The sequence below is a fragment of the Pituophis catenifer genome, unplaced genomic scaffold, assembly GCF_029215685.1.
Source record: "Pituophis catenifer annectens isolate HBS135680 unplaced genomic scaffold, rPitCat1.0.hap2 SCAF_4, whole genome shotgun sequence".
Lineage (NCBI taxonomy): Eukaryota > Metazoa > Chordata > Lepidosauria > Squamata > Colubridae > Pituophis > Pituophis catenifer.
Window position 1 is genome coordinate 105,672,279 of NW_027256884.1, and position 13,778 is coordinate 105,686,056.

The 13,778-nt window shown below is 39.0% G+C and overlaps 1 protein-coding gene across 4 annotated transcripts in view; it reads right to left on the bottom strand.

Annotated features, from left to right (window-relative positions):
- The window catches only part of NBEA (neurobeachin), a 355,376-nt gene that overhangs the window by 269,855 nt on the left and 71,743 nt on the right, over positions 1-13,778 (bottom strand). For all 4 annotated transcript variants that reach the window (XM_070942793.1, XM_070942796.1, XM_070942795.1 and 1 more), the window contains exons 23-24: positions 4,630-4,847; positions 129-282 (exon numbers count right to left, since the gene is read on the bottom strand). In XM_070942793.1, coding sequence (XP_070798894.1) covers positions 129-282; positions 4,630-4,847 — 372 coding nt within the window. The remainder of the gene's footprint in view (positions 1-128; positions 283-4,629; positions 4,848-13,778) is intronic.

The following is a 13,778-nucleotide window of genomic DNA, read 5'->3' on the forward strand; positions in this document are numbered from 1 at the left end:
TTACATCCTGTAGTTTAAAAAATTAAAAATGTGAATATTTTCTTCTTATAAAATCATGCTCAGAACAAGTGTTACTAATACACAGTGCAATTTGCAACATATCCATTAGAGGGAAATATTGTACTTACAGTTGGGGATGTTGCTGCAGACAACAGTGGCAGAATTCCTCCACAAGCAATAATAATATTGTCTACCATTTGAGAAATGAGGTGGATTGTATTATGTACAAAAATAATATTTTCATTACTATTGACAAAGTCCATAACTGATTTTGTAGAATGACTATTAAAAGAAATGGAAAAGAAAGACTATAAGTAAAACTATAAAGACAGTTGCTACTGCAAAGATCAAAATCACAGAAATCAATCAAATTGAGAACCATTGAAAAACAATAAACAACACATATATATGTACCCATTTACAACATTTATCTCCTTTGTGATATCAAGTTACAAATATATATTGATCTAACAAGTCTCACAAGCTGACCAAAAACCATTGTTTGGAAACAAAATCCCTGAAGATCCTGTGCACTAAAGAACATATAGGAATGTTGCTGTAAAGGAATCCATGAAAGAGATTCTAAGAGGAATCAGAAAGAAAAACAGGCTTGCAAAATTCAAAGCTGCCAGCCTTTCAAGGTAGGCTTTATCAAGAAACAGATACAACAAGTAATACTAGAATTCAATTTCATTGTTCTTATAGTAACAAACTCTTGAAAGCCTGCAGTTCCCATCTTCCCCCACTTATACCATGGAGAATAAACATAAGTTTACTATTACTGTCTTTCTCACACTCCTCTTTACCCAGGGTTAAAGGAGGGAAACAGCTGAAGAAAACCTGCTATTTTTGAAGGAACAGCCTTGGCCCACTGACAGATATGAGTGGAAGAGGCATAAGGCAAGAGATTTCCCTTTCCTTTGATGAAAGTTGGAGAACAGCTCCCAAGGCAGGTCCGAGTTTGTTTGCACAACAAAAGCTGGAGAGATTTTCAGCCTTTGAAAAGCTGCATACTCTTGAACAGACCATGTATGTTACTTTTTAGAAGTTAAAATCATGGTCTTATGTACTCAATTCTATAGAATTAGCAAAGCACAGAAACACTGAGCATCATTCACATTTCTAGATGTCTGTTTTTGTAGGCTTCATCTGTATCCTGATTGTAGAGGTACAGTAACCCAAACAGTCCAACTGGGAAGATCAAATCCATATTTTTCTAAGCAAAAAGTCAATGTTCAGAAAAGACATGCAAAGCAGAGCTTCTGTGAAAAAAAATCAGTATATCGTTTATATATCAGTATATAATTGTCCAAAACATCAAAAATATTCACAAATCTGGAGAAGATTGATGGACAATTAATCAATTCAAATGGGCATTACTGTATATTTAAATTTACTATACATATAAAAATCTGTTAAATATTCATGACCTTTTTTCATTCTGATCAAATTATAGCACCTGTCAAATCCAATTTGGCAAATAAGCATGCCTTCCTAAGGTAATTCACCAGTTCTGAAGAGGCACTGGCTAATTGATCTCTAATGGCCATATGTTCAGGAGAGTGATAAAGGAAAGGATGGTAAATAGTACTACTGAGACTTTTGATATGGAAAGATATTGTGTCTTGCTCTCCATGGACATTACATCCAATTTATGCCCAATACTAGACATGAATATAACCTGTGATGCAGAATGACAAAAATTCCATATATTAATTTATTTTCAGCTGTAGAGAAATAGTGCATTGCAAAACAGGAGCAGCTCAAAGCAATTGCCTGACAATTGTTTCCACAAGCTTGGCTTTCTCTAGTGTGAGCAATTCATATGATTTTCGTTGTTATACCAAAGTCTGAAGGAGTAGACAGCTATATTTCTACATCAGAGAATGTATAAAGAATAATAAGAATAATAAAGAGCACTTGCTTTTTGTCAGTTCTGTGACTTCTTAATTGTCTGAGAGCTTCTGTGCCAAGCTTATGGAAGTGGAGTCTAAGACACTTCCTGAAGATGAAGTTCTGGAGAGATTCAGACACTAGCTTGTTGTATGGCCTACAGTTCAGTGGTGAGTTGCTACCGGTTTGGTCCGGATCTTGAGAACCGGTAGTAATGGCGGCTCCGCCCACCCATCTGGACGTCATCACGGACTCTCTGTGCATGCGCAGAAGCGCCACGAGCGAGCAAGCAAAGGGAGCGTGTGTGCATGCTCCCATTGCGAACCTGTAGCAAAGGTAAGTAGAACCCACCCCTGTTGCAGTTCCATGCTGCAGCAATATGTAACTGGCTCAGATTGTCTGTACTTTAACTATGTACATCTTAGTTAGGTATCCTAAGCTTCTACAATAGAAATACAAATTGAAATCACACATTCTCTTTATCTCTCCTGAGAACAGGGACCTCTTCACTGCACTTGTCCAGAACTGGAGGCCAAGGAGGCCACAAGAAAGGGTGATTGAGTCAAAGAAAGGTTGTGAATTCTCCCCAGATAGATAAAAAAGCCACAGAGGATGAGACTGGAGTGAAGAGAGGATGCAAAATTATTTCCTCTATGTCTCAATTCCTTCAGTCACCCCTTAATTAACACATTATTATTTTTTTATTTAAAACATTTATATAACCACACATCTTATAACCAACACTGTTGGAATAATTCTTCCAAATTTTCTGGTGTGTATCTGTTCATCAGCAAGTTTCCTTCTCAATCTGAGCAACTTCACTCTTATCCACATCTCTGGCATACAGCTGAAAATAAGCTACATGTTCACAAACTCAGTTATGTTTAGGCTCACCTTTCGACTGTTCCAATTTGCTACTGATATCTTGGATAAGTTATCATAAGCAGCTCTAAAACTTTACATGAGAATTAAAATTATCCAATAGTAGATCATTATCCTCAATGAGGGACACAATCTGTTGTAACCCCATCTTTCAGTAGATTAAGAACAAAGGCAATCTTAGAGGTCTCTGTGATGAATTCCTCTGGTCAATTTCTCCATTAAAAATTAACATTGAATTGGGAGTCAGATACTGATCCTGAGCAACTCTCCCTTTCCCATTTGTTTTCCAGTAATTTCCATGAAAATGAAGCCACAAGTTATAGGACAGCTTCTGGTTGAAGTAAGTTTTTTTCCCCAATTGCTATGTTAGTTGTAGCATGGCACTGTGCATTGCATGGTGCAAGTCCATGATGTGATTTCACTTACTGTTGGTTGGAACAATGTCTTGACAACTCGTTCTATAGAAAGTGGGATGCCCAAGGATCTGTTGCCATCTTCAAGTTCTAAAAGCAAGGTTTGATGCCTCTGTGTTGAGAAATTTGTGAGGCTTACAAGTTTAATATCAGTCCTTTCAGATAAGCCAAACCAAGAAAAGGATTTCCAGGAATTCAACTTTATGGCTGTAGTGTATAATAACAGAATTTTGAAAGCCAAGTTTCTCTCTCCCATTTTACATTAAAAAAAAAGCAAAATGAGGTATTTTGATTTGAGTTCCATTCTCAAAAATGCTTCAATTTCTCGACTGTTTAGGCTTGTTCCTTCCTCCTGTCCTTAAAAGCTCTTTCATTCCTTTACCAAAGTAATCTCTAAATGCATTTTCAGCAATGTATAGATTAAAAACAAACATTCAAACTACAATCAAAAACAAAAAGAGACGCTCAGCATGGAAACAGCAAACACTATAACAACAAACCAACACACACTGACCCCAGAGCCTGGGGGGAAAGTTAAAGCCTTAAAGGCTTTACAGATGACAACTAATACCTTGAATTGCACCCAGACTCCCACTATTAACCAGTACAGTTGACATACTATAGAATACCCCTAACTGCCCCTGGAATCACTACAAAATATTCCCTCTGCCCTTGCTGGCTGCTCAGGATATTGTGGTCAATGGTAGCGAATGGTACATTCCTCCTATTCAGCCTCCAATGGAACTTATCTGCTGTACAATGTTGTTTCCATCTCATGATGGAGCCTGAACCTAGATCAGGGCTGTCAAATTCACGGGCCGCAGGCCAGATGCATCACACGCTGGCCACAGCTGCGCCCGGTTTAGCAAAGAGGAAAAAAAATCACAATACATCACGTGACGATGCCATGACGATGCGAGTTTGACACCCCTGATCTAGATAATCAATTTCTTTAGGATCCTTATTTCCCACAACCCTCCTTCCAGAAAAAAGGTTGGAGGCAGAAATCTCATGCAGCAGAATGGAGAGACTGGTTTTAGAGAAAGTGTACAGCACGGATTCTATCAAGGCAGTTAGCATTAACCATACAGCAGAGTCCAGCTGTTCTCCTCATCCAAATGAGCCAGATTGGATATGAATCTAGCCTACAGGTGTCAAAGCTTATATCATAGAACAACCTATCCATTTTGTCAAGTTCCACAATTTCAAAAAAAAAAAAAGCATAGTTCTCTAGTTAAGTCTTTGCCTCACTTTTGCCTCACATAGTTCACTAGGTAAGACTTTGCCTCACTAGGTAAGACTTTGCCTCATGTAGTTCTGCCCAACTGGTATCTAGACCTCAGCAAGTAGCTTAGAATGCTAAAAAGAAACCCGTAAAGATATTAAAGAAACCTGTATGTGTTTTACCACACTCATTATTAGAAAATGAATGGTCTCTTACCTTCTCCAAACATGCACATCAGTTTCTAAAGCAAATAGTAGATCAGTCAGTAATCTCTGGTGCATGGGGGACCATTTAAATTCTGGAATACGGAACATTGTTGTTCGTGGACCTGGGCTGAATTGTCGCCTCTGTTCTTCTGTCATTGGCATTCCTCGAAATCCCAAGTCAACACGCAAGTCTCTATCTTGTTGTGTAATAGAACGACCTTGCACAGCCTACATAAGCAGTAAATATTTGTTTTCATTTAAAATATGCAATGCAAAATCTGGCACAAAGTGCAATTCAAGTGTTATGGGGCAGAGATATTTAATTAAGCATATAGAGCAAAATTAGAAAGTCTTATTAAGGAAACTTTGTCCTACTTCCACATGTTTTGTTAGGTGAAATTGTTTAAATTTGCATGTTTTAATACCATTCCATTTGAAACAAAGTACAAAAGAGTTATGAATTATATAACAGTATAACTGAAAATATCCATTTTGTTTCACCAGCATGTGAAAAAAGCTTTAAAGTAAAATAATAACAAACGATAAAGAATAATGTATGTTTTATTTGTCACAGAAACAATTCAAATGTGAAATAAAAACATAATTTACTAGCTTACTTATATGGTTCTCAGATAGAAGTAATTAACTCAATTAATTGTCTGAAGGATTTTACCAGCTATATCAGGTCATTTTTTATTTATTTCAGAGCTATTTATGTCCCCACATCCCAATTAGTAGTACTACTAATAAGCAATACAGTAATTGAACAATAGCATTGCCCTGCAATAATTATTTTCCTGCTAGTAATCTGGCTGGGATAGGCAGAAGTGGATGTTTGATAGTGTTACAGATATTGTCCAGGACATAAGCTGTTCCGAGTAAAGCTGCCTTTTGCAATTGACTGATGGTGAATTTGTCAATGTCAGTGGTGTTCATTCCAAGAAAATAGTTTTTCAATATATCCACACTTTAACACTAGATTACACTTTAATAAATATTTTAAAAGCATGTTTTAATTCTATTTTAAAATCACAAGGTTCTGTTCACAGTAAATCTCTTCATATTCCACCTTCAAACTCTTTTGGTAAGCGATTTTGTGTTTTATTCCAGCTGACATTTACGGTTGCTTTACAACAACACAATCAAATATGCAAGACAATAAAATTCCTACTACTGCTATATAGTATCAATGGACTCAAAATGAAGAATAAAAGTCAGGTCCCATTAAGTTCACCAGAAAACATTAATCTTCATTCATCAGTCATTATTATCATTTGAAAGTAGTATGGACAAGCAGGGTACACACATACAGTACCAATTATTTAGGGAAAGTATTTTTATTATAAAAAGAGTTTGTTTTAATTACAAAAGAATGTATCAATTTCTTACTTACAATCAATTTGTCTATAGTCCACTATTTCTATAGGTAGTTTTCATCTTTTTAACTCTTATTTTATTTTCCTGATTTCCTATTTAAGGGATGGCAAAGTAAGATGACATAATCAGTAGAATAACTGATTCTCTGACTTTCAAAATTCTTCTGTTATTGATGACCAAAATACAGGACTGAACTACTATAGGTAGTTTTCACTTACCAAGTCACAAGTGGGACCAACAACTCTGTCACTAAGAGGTGTGGTCATTAAGCGTGATGCCATGTGACCACACTAATTTATGTCAGTTCTGGCTACAGTTCTTAAGCAAATCACTGCATGTCCTTAAGCATGATGTCACGTGACCACAATTTACGACTTCCTATTGAGTTCCCTGCTTGGCTTGGCTTCTCAGAAGCCACCTGTGAATGTCACAAGTGCCAATCACATGACCATGGGGTGCTATAACTGTCATAAATGCATTTGCATCACTTCTCAAGTGTCTGAATTGTAAATGTATCAGTGCAAGGATGCTGCAATGGTCACAACTTTAAAGAGTAGTCATAACTGTTGTTTTTTTAACACCATTGTAAATTCAAGCACTGAACAAATGCTTGGTGAGCGAGGCCTGCCTGTATCTAGCCTCACAGTTGAAAAGTTGCAACAATGTAGCATTATCTCATTATTAAGGCCATCGGTATAAAACTACATAGTTTTTATTCTCAATTGTACATATTTCTATATACTAAATCTCTTCATGAGATTATACACGATCAACTTGAATATTTAGCTGTACTTTTACATCTCAAGGAAATTAAAGTTATTTATAAATCTATTGAAGCCAGAAATGTTTCCAGTACAAATCATTTTCCACCGGGTGGCATAAGACATGTACTACTTTGCCCTTTTCTTATTGGCATTTTATAATGATGCTTTTTAAAACCAGGCTTTTGTTACCTCCTTTAGTGGTTTTTTTCAATTTCCTTTTAAGTACAGAACCATCAACAGGCAAGTAGCTCCAGAAAATTGTATCTCTGATTATTCATTTTACACAATGTGGTTTGACAAAAGATGAAGTTTATTAGATAACCAATTGACATTCTGAATGCATATTCAAACTACTAAAATCACTTGAATAGCCTTGTAGATTCATAAATGGTCTTTGCTATGGTGCATTAGAAATTTCTGAAACTCATTATAGATTATTTATTTAGTACAATGCTATATTTTTTCTGCAGATAGTAAAATGAAAATTTCTCATATTTTGTAAAAATGCTTAATGGAAATCAAAGGAATCCTTTATTCACTCTCATTTTTAAATTAATATTGGATACTTTTTTTTTCTTTTCTGAAATCATGAACAAATAAAGTACAATAGGGTGAGCTGCCAAAGCAGCTGCTGAATCTATTTTTTTCTTCTTCTCTAAAGTTTCAAGGCTGCAATGTTCTTTGATTTAATATCCATAAGTTTTATGTTTTATAAACAAAAATCCAATATACTTAAGTTTTAAGTCTTATAAATAAAAAGTCTAGTATGATTAAAATATAAATTTACTCAGAAATTTCAATTCAGTACCAATAATTATATTTATTTATTTTATTTGTTTTTATTTTATTTAATTTGTATACCGCCCTTCTCCAACAGGACTCAGGGCGGCGAACAGCCACGGTAAAACACAACATATGAAATTTACAAGCAGTTTAAAAGACATTAAATAATTTTGTCCATCAACTTAAAACAACCCAGTTAAAACCAATTTCAAATTAAAACCACAAGGATGGGATCAAGCCAGCCCGGCTAGATGAAATAGATGTGTTTTCAGGGCCCGACGAAAAGTCCAGAGGTCTGGTACCGTGCGTATCTCTGGGGGTAGGTCATTCCAGAGGGCAGGTGCCGCCACAGAGAAGGCTCTCCCCCTGGGGGTCGCCAGCCGACATTGTCTGGCCGACGGCACCCTGAGGAGGCCCTCTCTGTGTGAGAGAACTGGCCGGTGGGAGGCTATTGGCGGCAGAAGGCGGTCTCGTAGATACCCCGGCCCTAAGCCATGGAGCGCTTTAAAGGTGGTCACCAACACCTTGAAGCGCACCCGGAAGACCACAGGAAGCCAGTGCAGCTCGCGCAGGAGAGGTGTCACATGGGAGTGCCCCGTCGCTCCCATAATCCCCCGCGCGGTCGCATTCTGGACCAACTGGAGCCTCCGGGTGCACCCCAAGGAGAGCCCCATGTAGAGAGCATTGCAGTAGTCCAGGCGGGAAGTGACGAGTGCCTGAGTGACCGTGCGTAGGGAGTCCCGATCTAGAAAGGGACGCAACTGGCGTATCAGCCGGACCTGATAAAAAGCCCCCCTGGCCACGGCCGTCATATGCTCTTCTAAAGACAGCCGTGTATCCAGGAGGACGCCCAAGTCGCGAGCCCTTTCCGTGGGCGCCAATGATTCGCCCCCAATAACCAGCGATGGCACCAGCTGGCTATATCGGGACACCGGAAGCCACAGCACTCAGTCTTGGAAGGGTTGAGGCGGAGCCTGTTTCTCCCCATCCAGGCCCACACGAACTCCAGGCACCGGGACATCACTTCAAGGGCATCGTTGGGGTGGCCTGGGGTGGGGATGTACAGCTGAGTGTCATCAGCGTACTGATGGAACTCCACCCCAAAGCCACAGATCATCTCACCCAGCGGCTTTACATAAATGTTGAATAGAAGGGGCGAGAGGACCGACCCTTGCGGCACCCCACAAACAAGGCACCTCGGGGTCAACCGCTGCCCCCCTGCCAACACAGATTGCGACCGGTCAGAGAGGTAGGAGGAGAACCACCGCAAAACGGTGCCCCCCACCCCCAACCCTCCAACCGGTGCAATATGATACCATGGCCGATGGTATCAAAAGCTGCTGAGAGATCTAACAGGACCAGGATAGAGGAGCAACCCCTATCCCGAGCCCTCCAGAGATCATCCACCAACGCGACCAATGCCGTTTCCGTGCTGTACCCAGGCCTGAAGCCGGACTGAAGCGGATCTAGATAGACAGCTTCATCCAGGTACTGTGGAAGCTGCCGCGCCACCACACTCTCAACAACCTTTGCAATAAAACAAAGGTTGGAGACTAGACGATAGTTAGCCAAAACAGCCGGATCCAGAGAGGGCTTCTTGAGGAGGGGCCTCACCACCGCTTCTTTCAAGGCGGCCAGTAGGACACCCTCACTCAAGGAAGCGTTAATAATCCTCTGGAGCCAGCCTCGTGTAACCTCCCGGGAAGCCAGCACTAACCAGGAGGGATACGAGTCCAATAAACATGTGGTCGCGTTCAGCCGTTCCAGAATCCTGTCCACGTCCTCAGGAGCCACAGGATCGAACTCCTCCCAGATAACATTCTCAAGACCTGCCTCAGTCATCTCGTCTGGACTTACCCAGTCAGAGGCCAGGCCTTCCCGAATCTGAGCAATCTTGTCATGCAGATACTGCATAAAATCCTCAGCTCGACCCTGCAAGGGATCATCCCGCGCTCCCAGATGGAGGAGGGAGCGGGTCACCCTAAACAGGGTGGCTGGGCGATTTTCTGATGATGCAATAAGGGTGGCAAAATAGCTAGATTTTGCCGCTTTTATTGCCACTAGGTAGGTCTTAATATGAGACCTCACCAGTGTTCGGTCGGATTCGGAATGGCTGGTCCTCCAACCACTCTCCAGGCGTCTTTTCTGGCGCTTCATCTCCCTCAGCTCCTTGGAGAACCAAGGAGCTAGGTGAGTTCGGTGCCGGGTCAGAGGCCGCAAAGGCATGACGCGGTCCAAAGCCCCAGCGGCCGCACTGTCCCAGGGGGCCACCAGATAACGTTTCTTACTACGTTTCTATGGGGGATAGCCAAAAAGATTATTCTGGAAGAAAATAATCCTTTTTTTATAAGGAATGTCGGAGTCTGGGTTTTGTTGTTTACAGAGAAACTCCAGGTAATGAAACAATAGAAGAGACAACGATCACTCCATGACTCCTGGAGGACAATGAAGAGAGCATCAGACTGAACATTTATTTGAGCCTCTATCTTACAGTGATAAGGATGGCCAAACATTCTTATTTTTTTCACCTTTATCATTAGGTAGCCATGTAGCAGACATCTCTAGGGTGACACTGTCCTGGGAGTGGAAGAAAAAGGGGAAAAGGCAAAACAAAACTGGAGGGAAATAAGGGGGGAGATTAAACTGGACAGCGAAAAAGTGGGGAGGGAGAATACTTCTATTTAGGCATTTTAAAATAGATTATATTCACTAAGCAAACAGTTCCACCCAAGCAGTGGATCTTTAGATTAATCTTCAAAAGTACTTAGCTCTTCTGGAGGGAAGTCTGCAGGCATTTGAATATCCCCTCTATTTCATATTGTCAACAACATTCTTTAATTTCTTTACTGGAATTCTAGATACCCTGCCATCACCATTCACAGGAAATAATGAGTTAAAAAAAGCTAATCAGATGAGTTCCGATCTGATTAATAAGGTAAAAGAAAATATTTATAAGCAGTTGTCTCTCCTTGCTAACCACGATTAATATAGTGTTATCAGATTTTTACAAGTACCGTAAGTAATTCTAATGAAAGCCTAACTTGTCTATTCTTCATGTAGGAAACCTGCAGTCGTTAGGAAAAAAAAAACACTGACAGGCAGCTCCAGTGGGGGGAAAAATTGCATTTTGCCAAGTACAATGAGTTTTAAACATCTAATTTATTCAGTCCCCCAAAGTATTTGTACCAACATAATATATGCTTGAATTTCTGACTAGCTCTCAGCAAAAACCAATGCTGTTAAGATAGATAACTGCCTAGGTAAAAATAGAACTGTAAGCATTTTTTACTAGAGATATATTTATAGGTAGATAAGAGAAATTGCACCTAGGCTTAACTATTAAGTTAGCAAGAATGAAAAATTCCTACATATATTTTTCAGAGATATGATTGATAGAAGTCCTTCTACCTTACTTTGGAAATATGAGTAGACAATGGTAAAGAGTCTAAGGAAAAATAGTGCTGATTAACTCTATTTCTGATTGTGACCTGAAACAAATATATTCAACCCGCCAATTCCAACCTCTCTTTGAAGAAATATTTGTTTGTTTGTTTGACACATTTTTGAACTGCTCATCTCCTCAGGGAGGGACTTTGGATGGTGTTTAATAAAATGTTAAAATATAAGGACAGTATATAAAATTAAAAAATTAGAAAATCTAGAATTTAAAAGGAGGCTGTTAGAAATTAGTTAAAAAGGCAAAGGGAGGGACTCAGGGTTCCAACTAGCTCCATGGGGGTCCATGGTGAAGAAAATGTTGAGAACCACTGGTCTAGTGGTTAAGGCATCAGATTATGCGCGAGCTGCACTGGCTCCCGGTGGTCTTCCGGGTGCGCTTCAAGGTTTTGGTTACCACCTTTAAAGCGCTCCATGGCTTAGGACCCGGGTACTTGCGGGACCGCCTACTACCACCAATAGCCTCCCACCGGCCGGTACGCTCCCATAGAGAGGGGCTCCTCCGGGTGCCGTCAGCCAAACAATGCCGACTGGCGGCCCCCAGGGGGAGAGCCTTCTCTGTGGGGGCACCTACTATCTGGAACGAGCTCCCCCCAGAGATACGGAGGATCCCGGATCTGCGCACCTTCCGCCGCGCCTTAAAGACCTTACTATTTCACCAGGCCGGCCTGGCCTAATTTTCCCCCTCTTTTATAAAAGATTTTTAAAATTTTAAATATCTTTTAGTATTTATATATTCAATTTTAAATTGGTTTTAAAAGTTTGGGGTTTTAAATTTGTCGGGGCCAAAATTATTTAATTTGATTTTATTCTATTTTTTAAATTTTGTATTGTATGTGTTTTTATTGTCTGGCTGTGCACCGCCCTGAGTCCTTCGGGAGTAGGGCGGTATAGAAATCTAATAAATAAATAAATAAATAAATAAATAAATAAATAAATAAATAAATAAATAAATAAATAAATAAATTATAAACCAAGAGACACTGATTTATCGTGATAAAGCTACTTCTAGGATGTCCTAGAATGTGAATTCTACCATCAAATTAAAAACCAAGACTGTGAATTCTAGTCCTGCCTTAGACATGAAAGGCATCTTGGTTAATCTGGGCCCAGTCACAGTCTTTCACAACTCATCTCGCAGGGTTTTTATTTGGGAAAACAGGGGGACAAAGAAGGATTAGGTATGTTTGCCGCCTTGAGTTTTTTATAAAAAATAATAAAGACAGGATGAAAAAATTTAAATATTTTTAAAGTGGGTCCTTAGGCAACATCATGACAAATCAGAGTAAGAAACCAGGAAACTGTGAGTCTCGTTCCATTTTAGGCATAAAAGATGGCTGGATGACTTTGGGACACTTACTCTCTCTCAGTCCAACTCACCTGTTGTCTTTGTGACAAAAATAGAGGCGTACTGGCTGCCTTGCATTATTTATAAAAATAATAAAGGTAAAAATTTTAAAAATAAAAATGTCCTTTTTCAGAGGATTAAATCAAAAGCTTCTATCAGATCAATATAGCTAGCACTGCAGAATTCCTGTTAGATAATTTTATGTTAAAGAAATTTTCTGTCAAATTATACAATAATACATTGATCAAATCTTAATCAAGATTAATCAAGTCTAAAGCCAACTTGATACTCAGCTAGCACTTTCTCTTGGATCATCCAATATGCAGTTTCACATAAAGATTCAAAAATGGCTGTTTATATGCCATCAAGCTGGTGTCAACCTTTTAGTGCCACAAAGATAAAACTTTTTCCAGCATTATCTGTCCTCAATCTGGCCCTTAAAATTTATTTAGATTTAACAGAATTACTTGCAAATTAGCTGAGTTGTCTTTTTTTTTAAGTGTTTGTTTTAAAAAGATCCCACTGTTTAGAAATCTATAAAGGCTGATTAACATGGCCAGCACTGGCAATAATCAGTCAGGTTTTTATTTTAGAATTCTATAGGATAGAGTCCACCCCAGTATTTATTTCATTAGTGGAGTAAATTTGATAGTATCTAAACTAGACACAGGAGATCAATCAGAGAAAGAATCCAAAACTACTGCTGTCATATGCAATTCTCTAGCTGCAATGTACAGTGACTCTAAAAAAATATGATCCATTTCTCTGAAGGGATTAAACTCCAATCCCAAATTTTGGAGCTGAAATGTCAACAAGGTACTAGAAAACAGTAGAATTTTCATCCAAGGTTGATCATATCCACATCAAATTCATCCATGGTCGATCATATCCACATAAATATTGGTTCCTTCATTTTTAGTATACTCTTATAGTTAATTTTTTTTAGCTCAGAATGTACAATATATTCTGAGAATTACATCTAGAACTTCTACGTGCATTAACTAAGATTTGACCCAAGTGAGAGAGTTGGAGAACTTAGTGCTAGATTTCTGACCAGAAGTGACACTGGACATTAAGAGTTCCTACATGTAGGAGTAAATTAGGTAGTGCATCCCACTTTAAACAATCTAGGGGAGATGCAAATAATGTTTCTGATTCTGAGTATCAGAAACATTATTTGCATCTCCCCTAGATTGTTTAAAGTGGGATGTTTGAGGTATATTAAAGAACTATCAAACTACTCAAAATTGCTCCATTTTATTGGAGAGTCATGAGCATGGGCAGACTCTTTCACATATTTATGGTCCTGCCTATATATTAAAGTGTTAAAAGTAAATCTTGCAATAAATGGGAAATTATCACTATCAGGACAGAAACAACTACTTTAAAATCAGTTCAACTGCTGGGCAATTTATCCAAAATATCATTAGC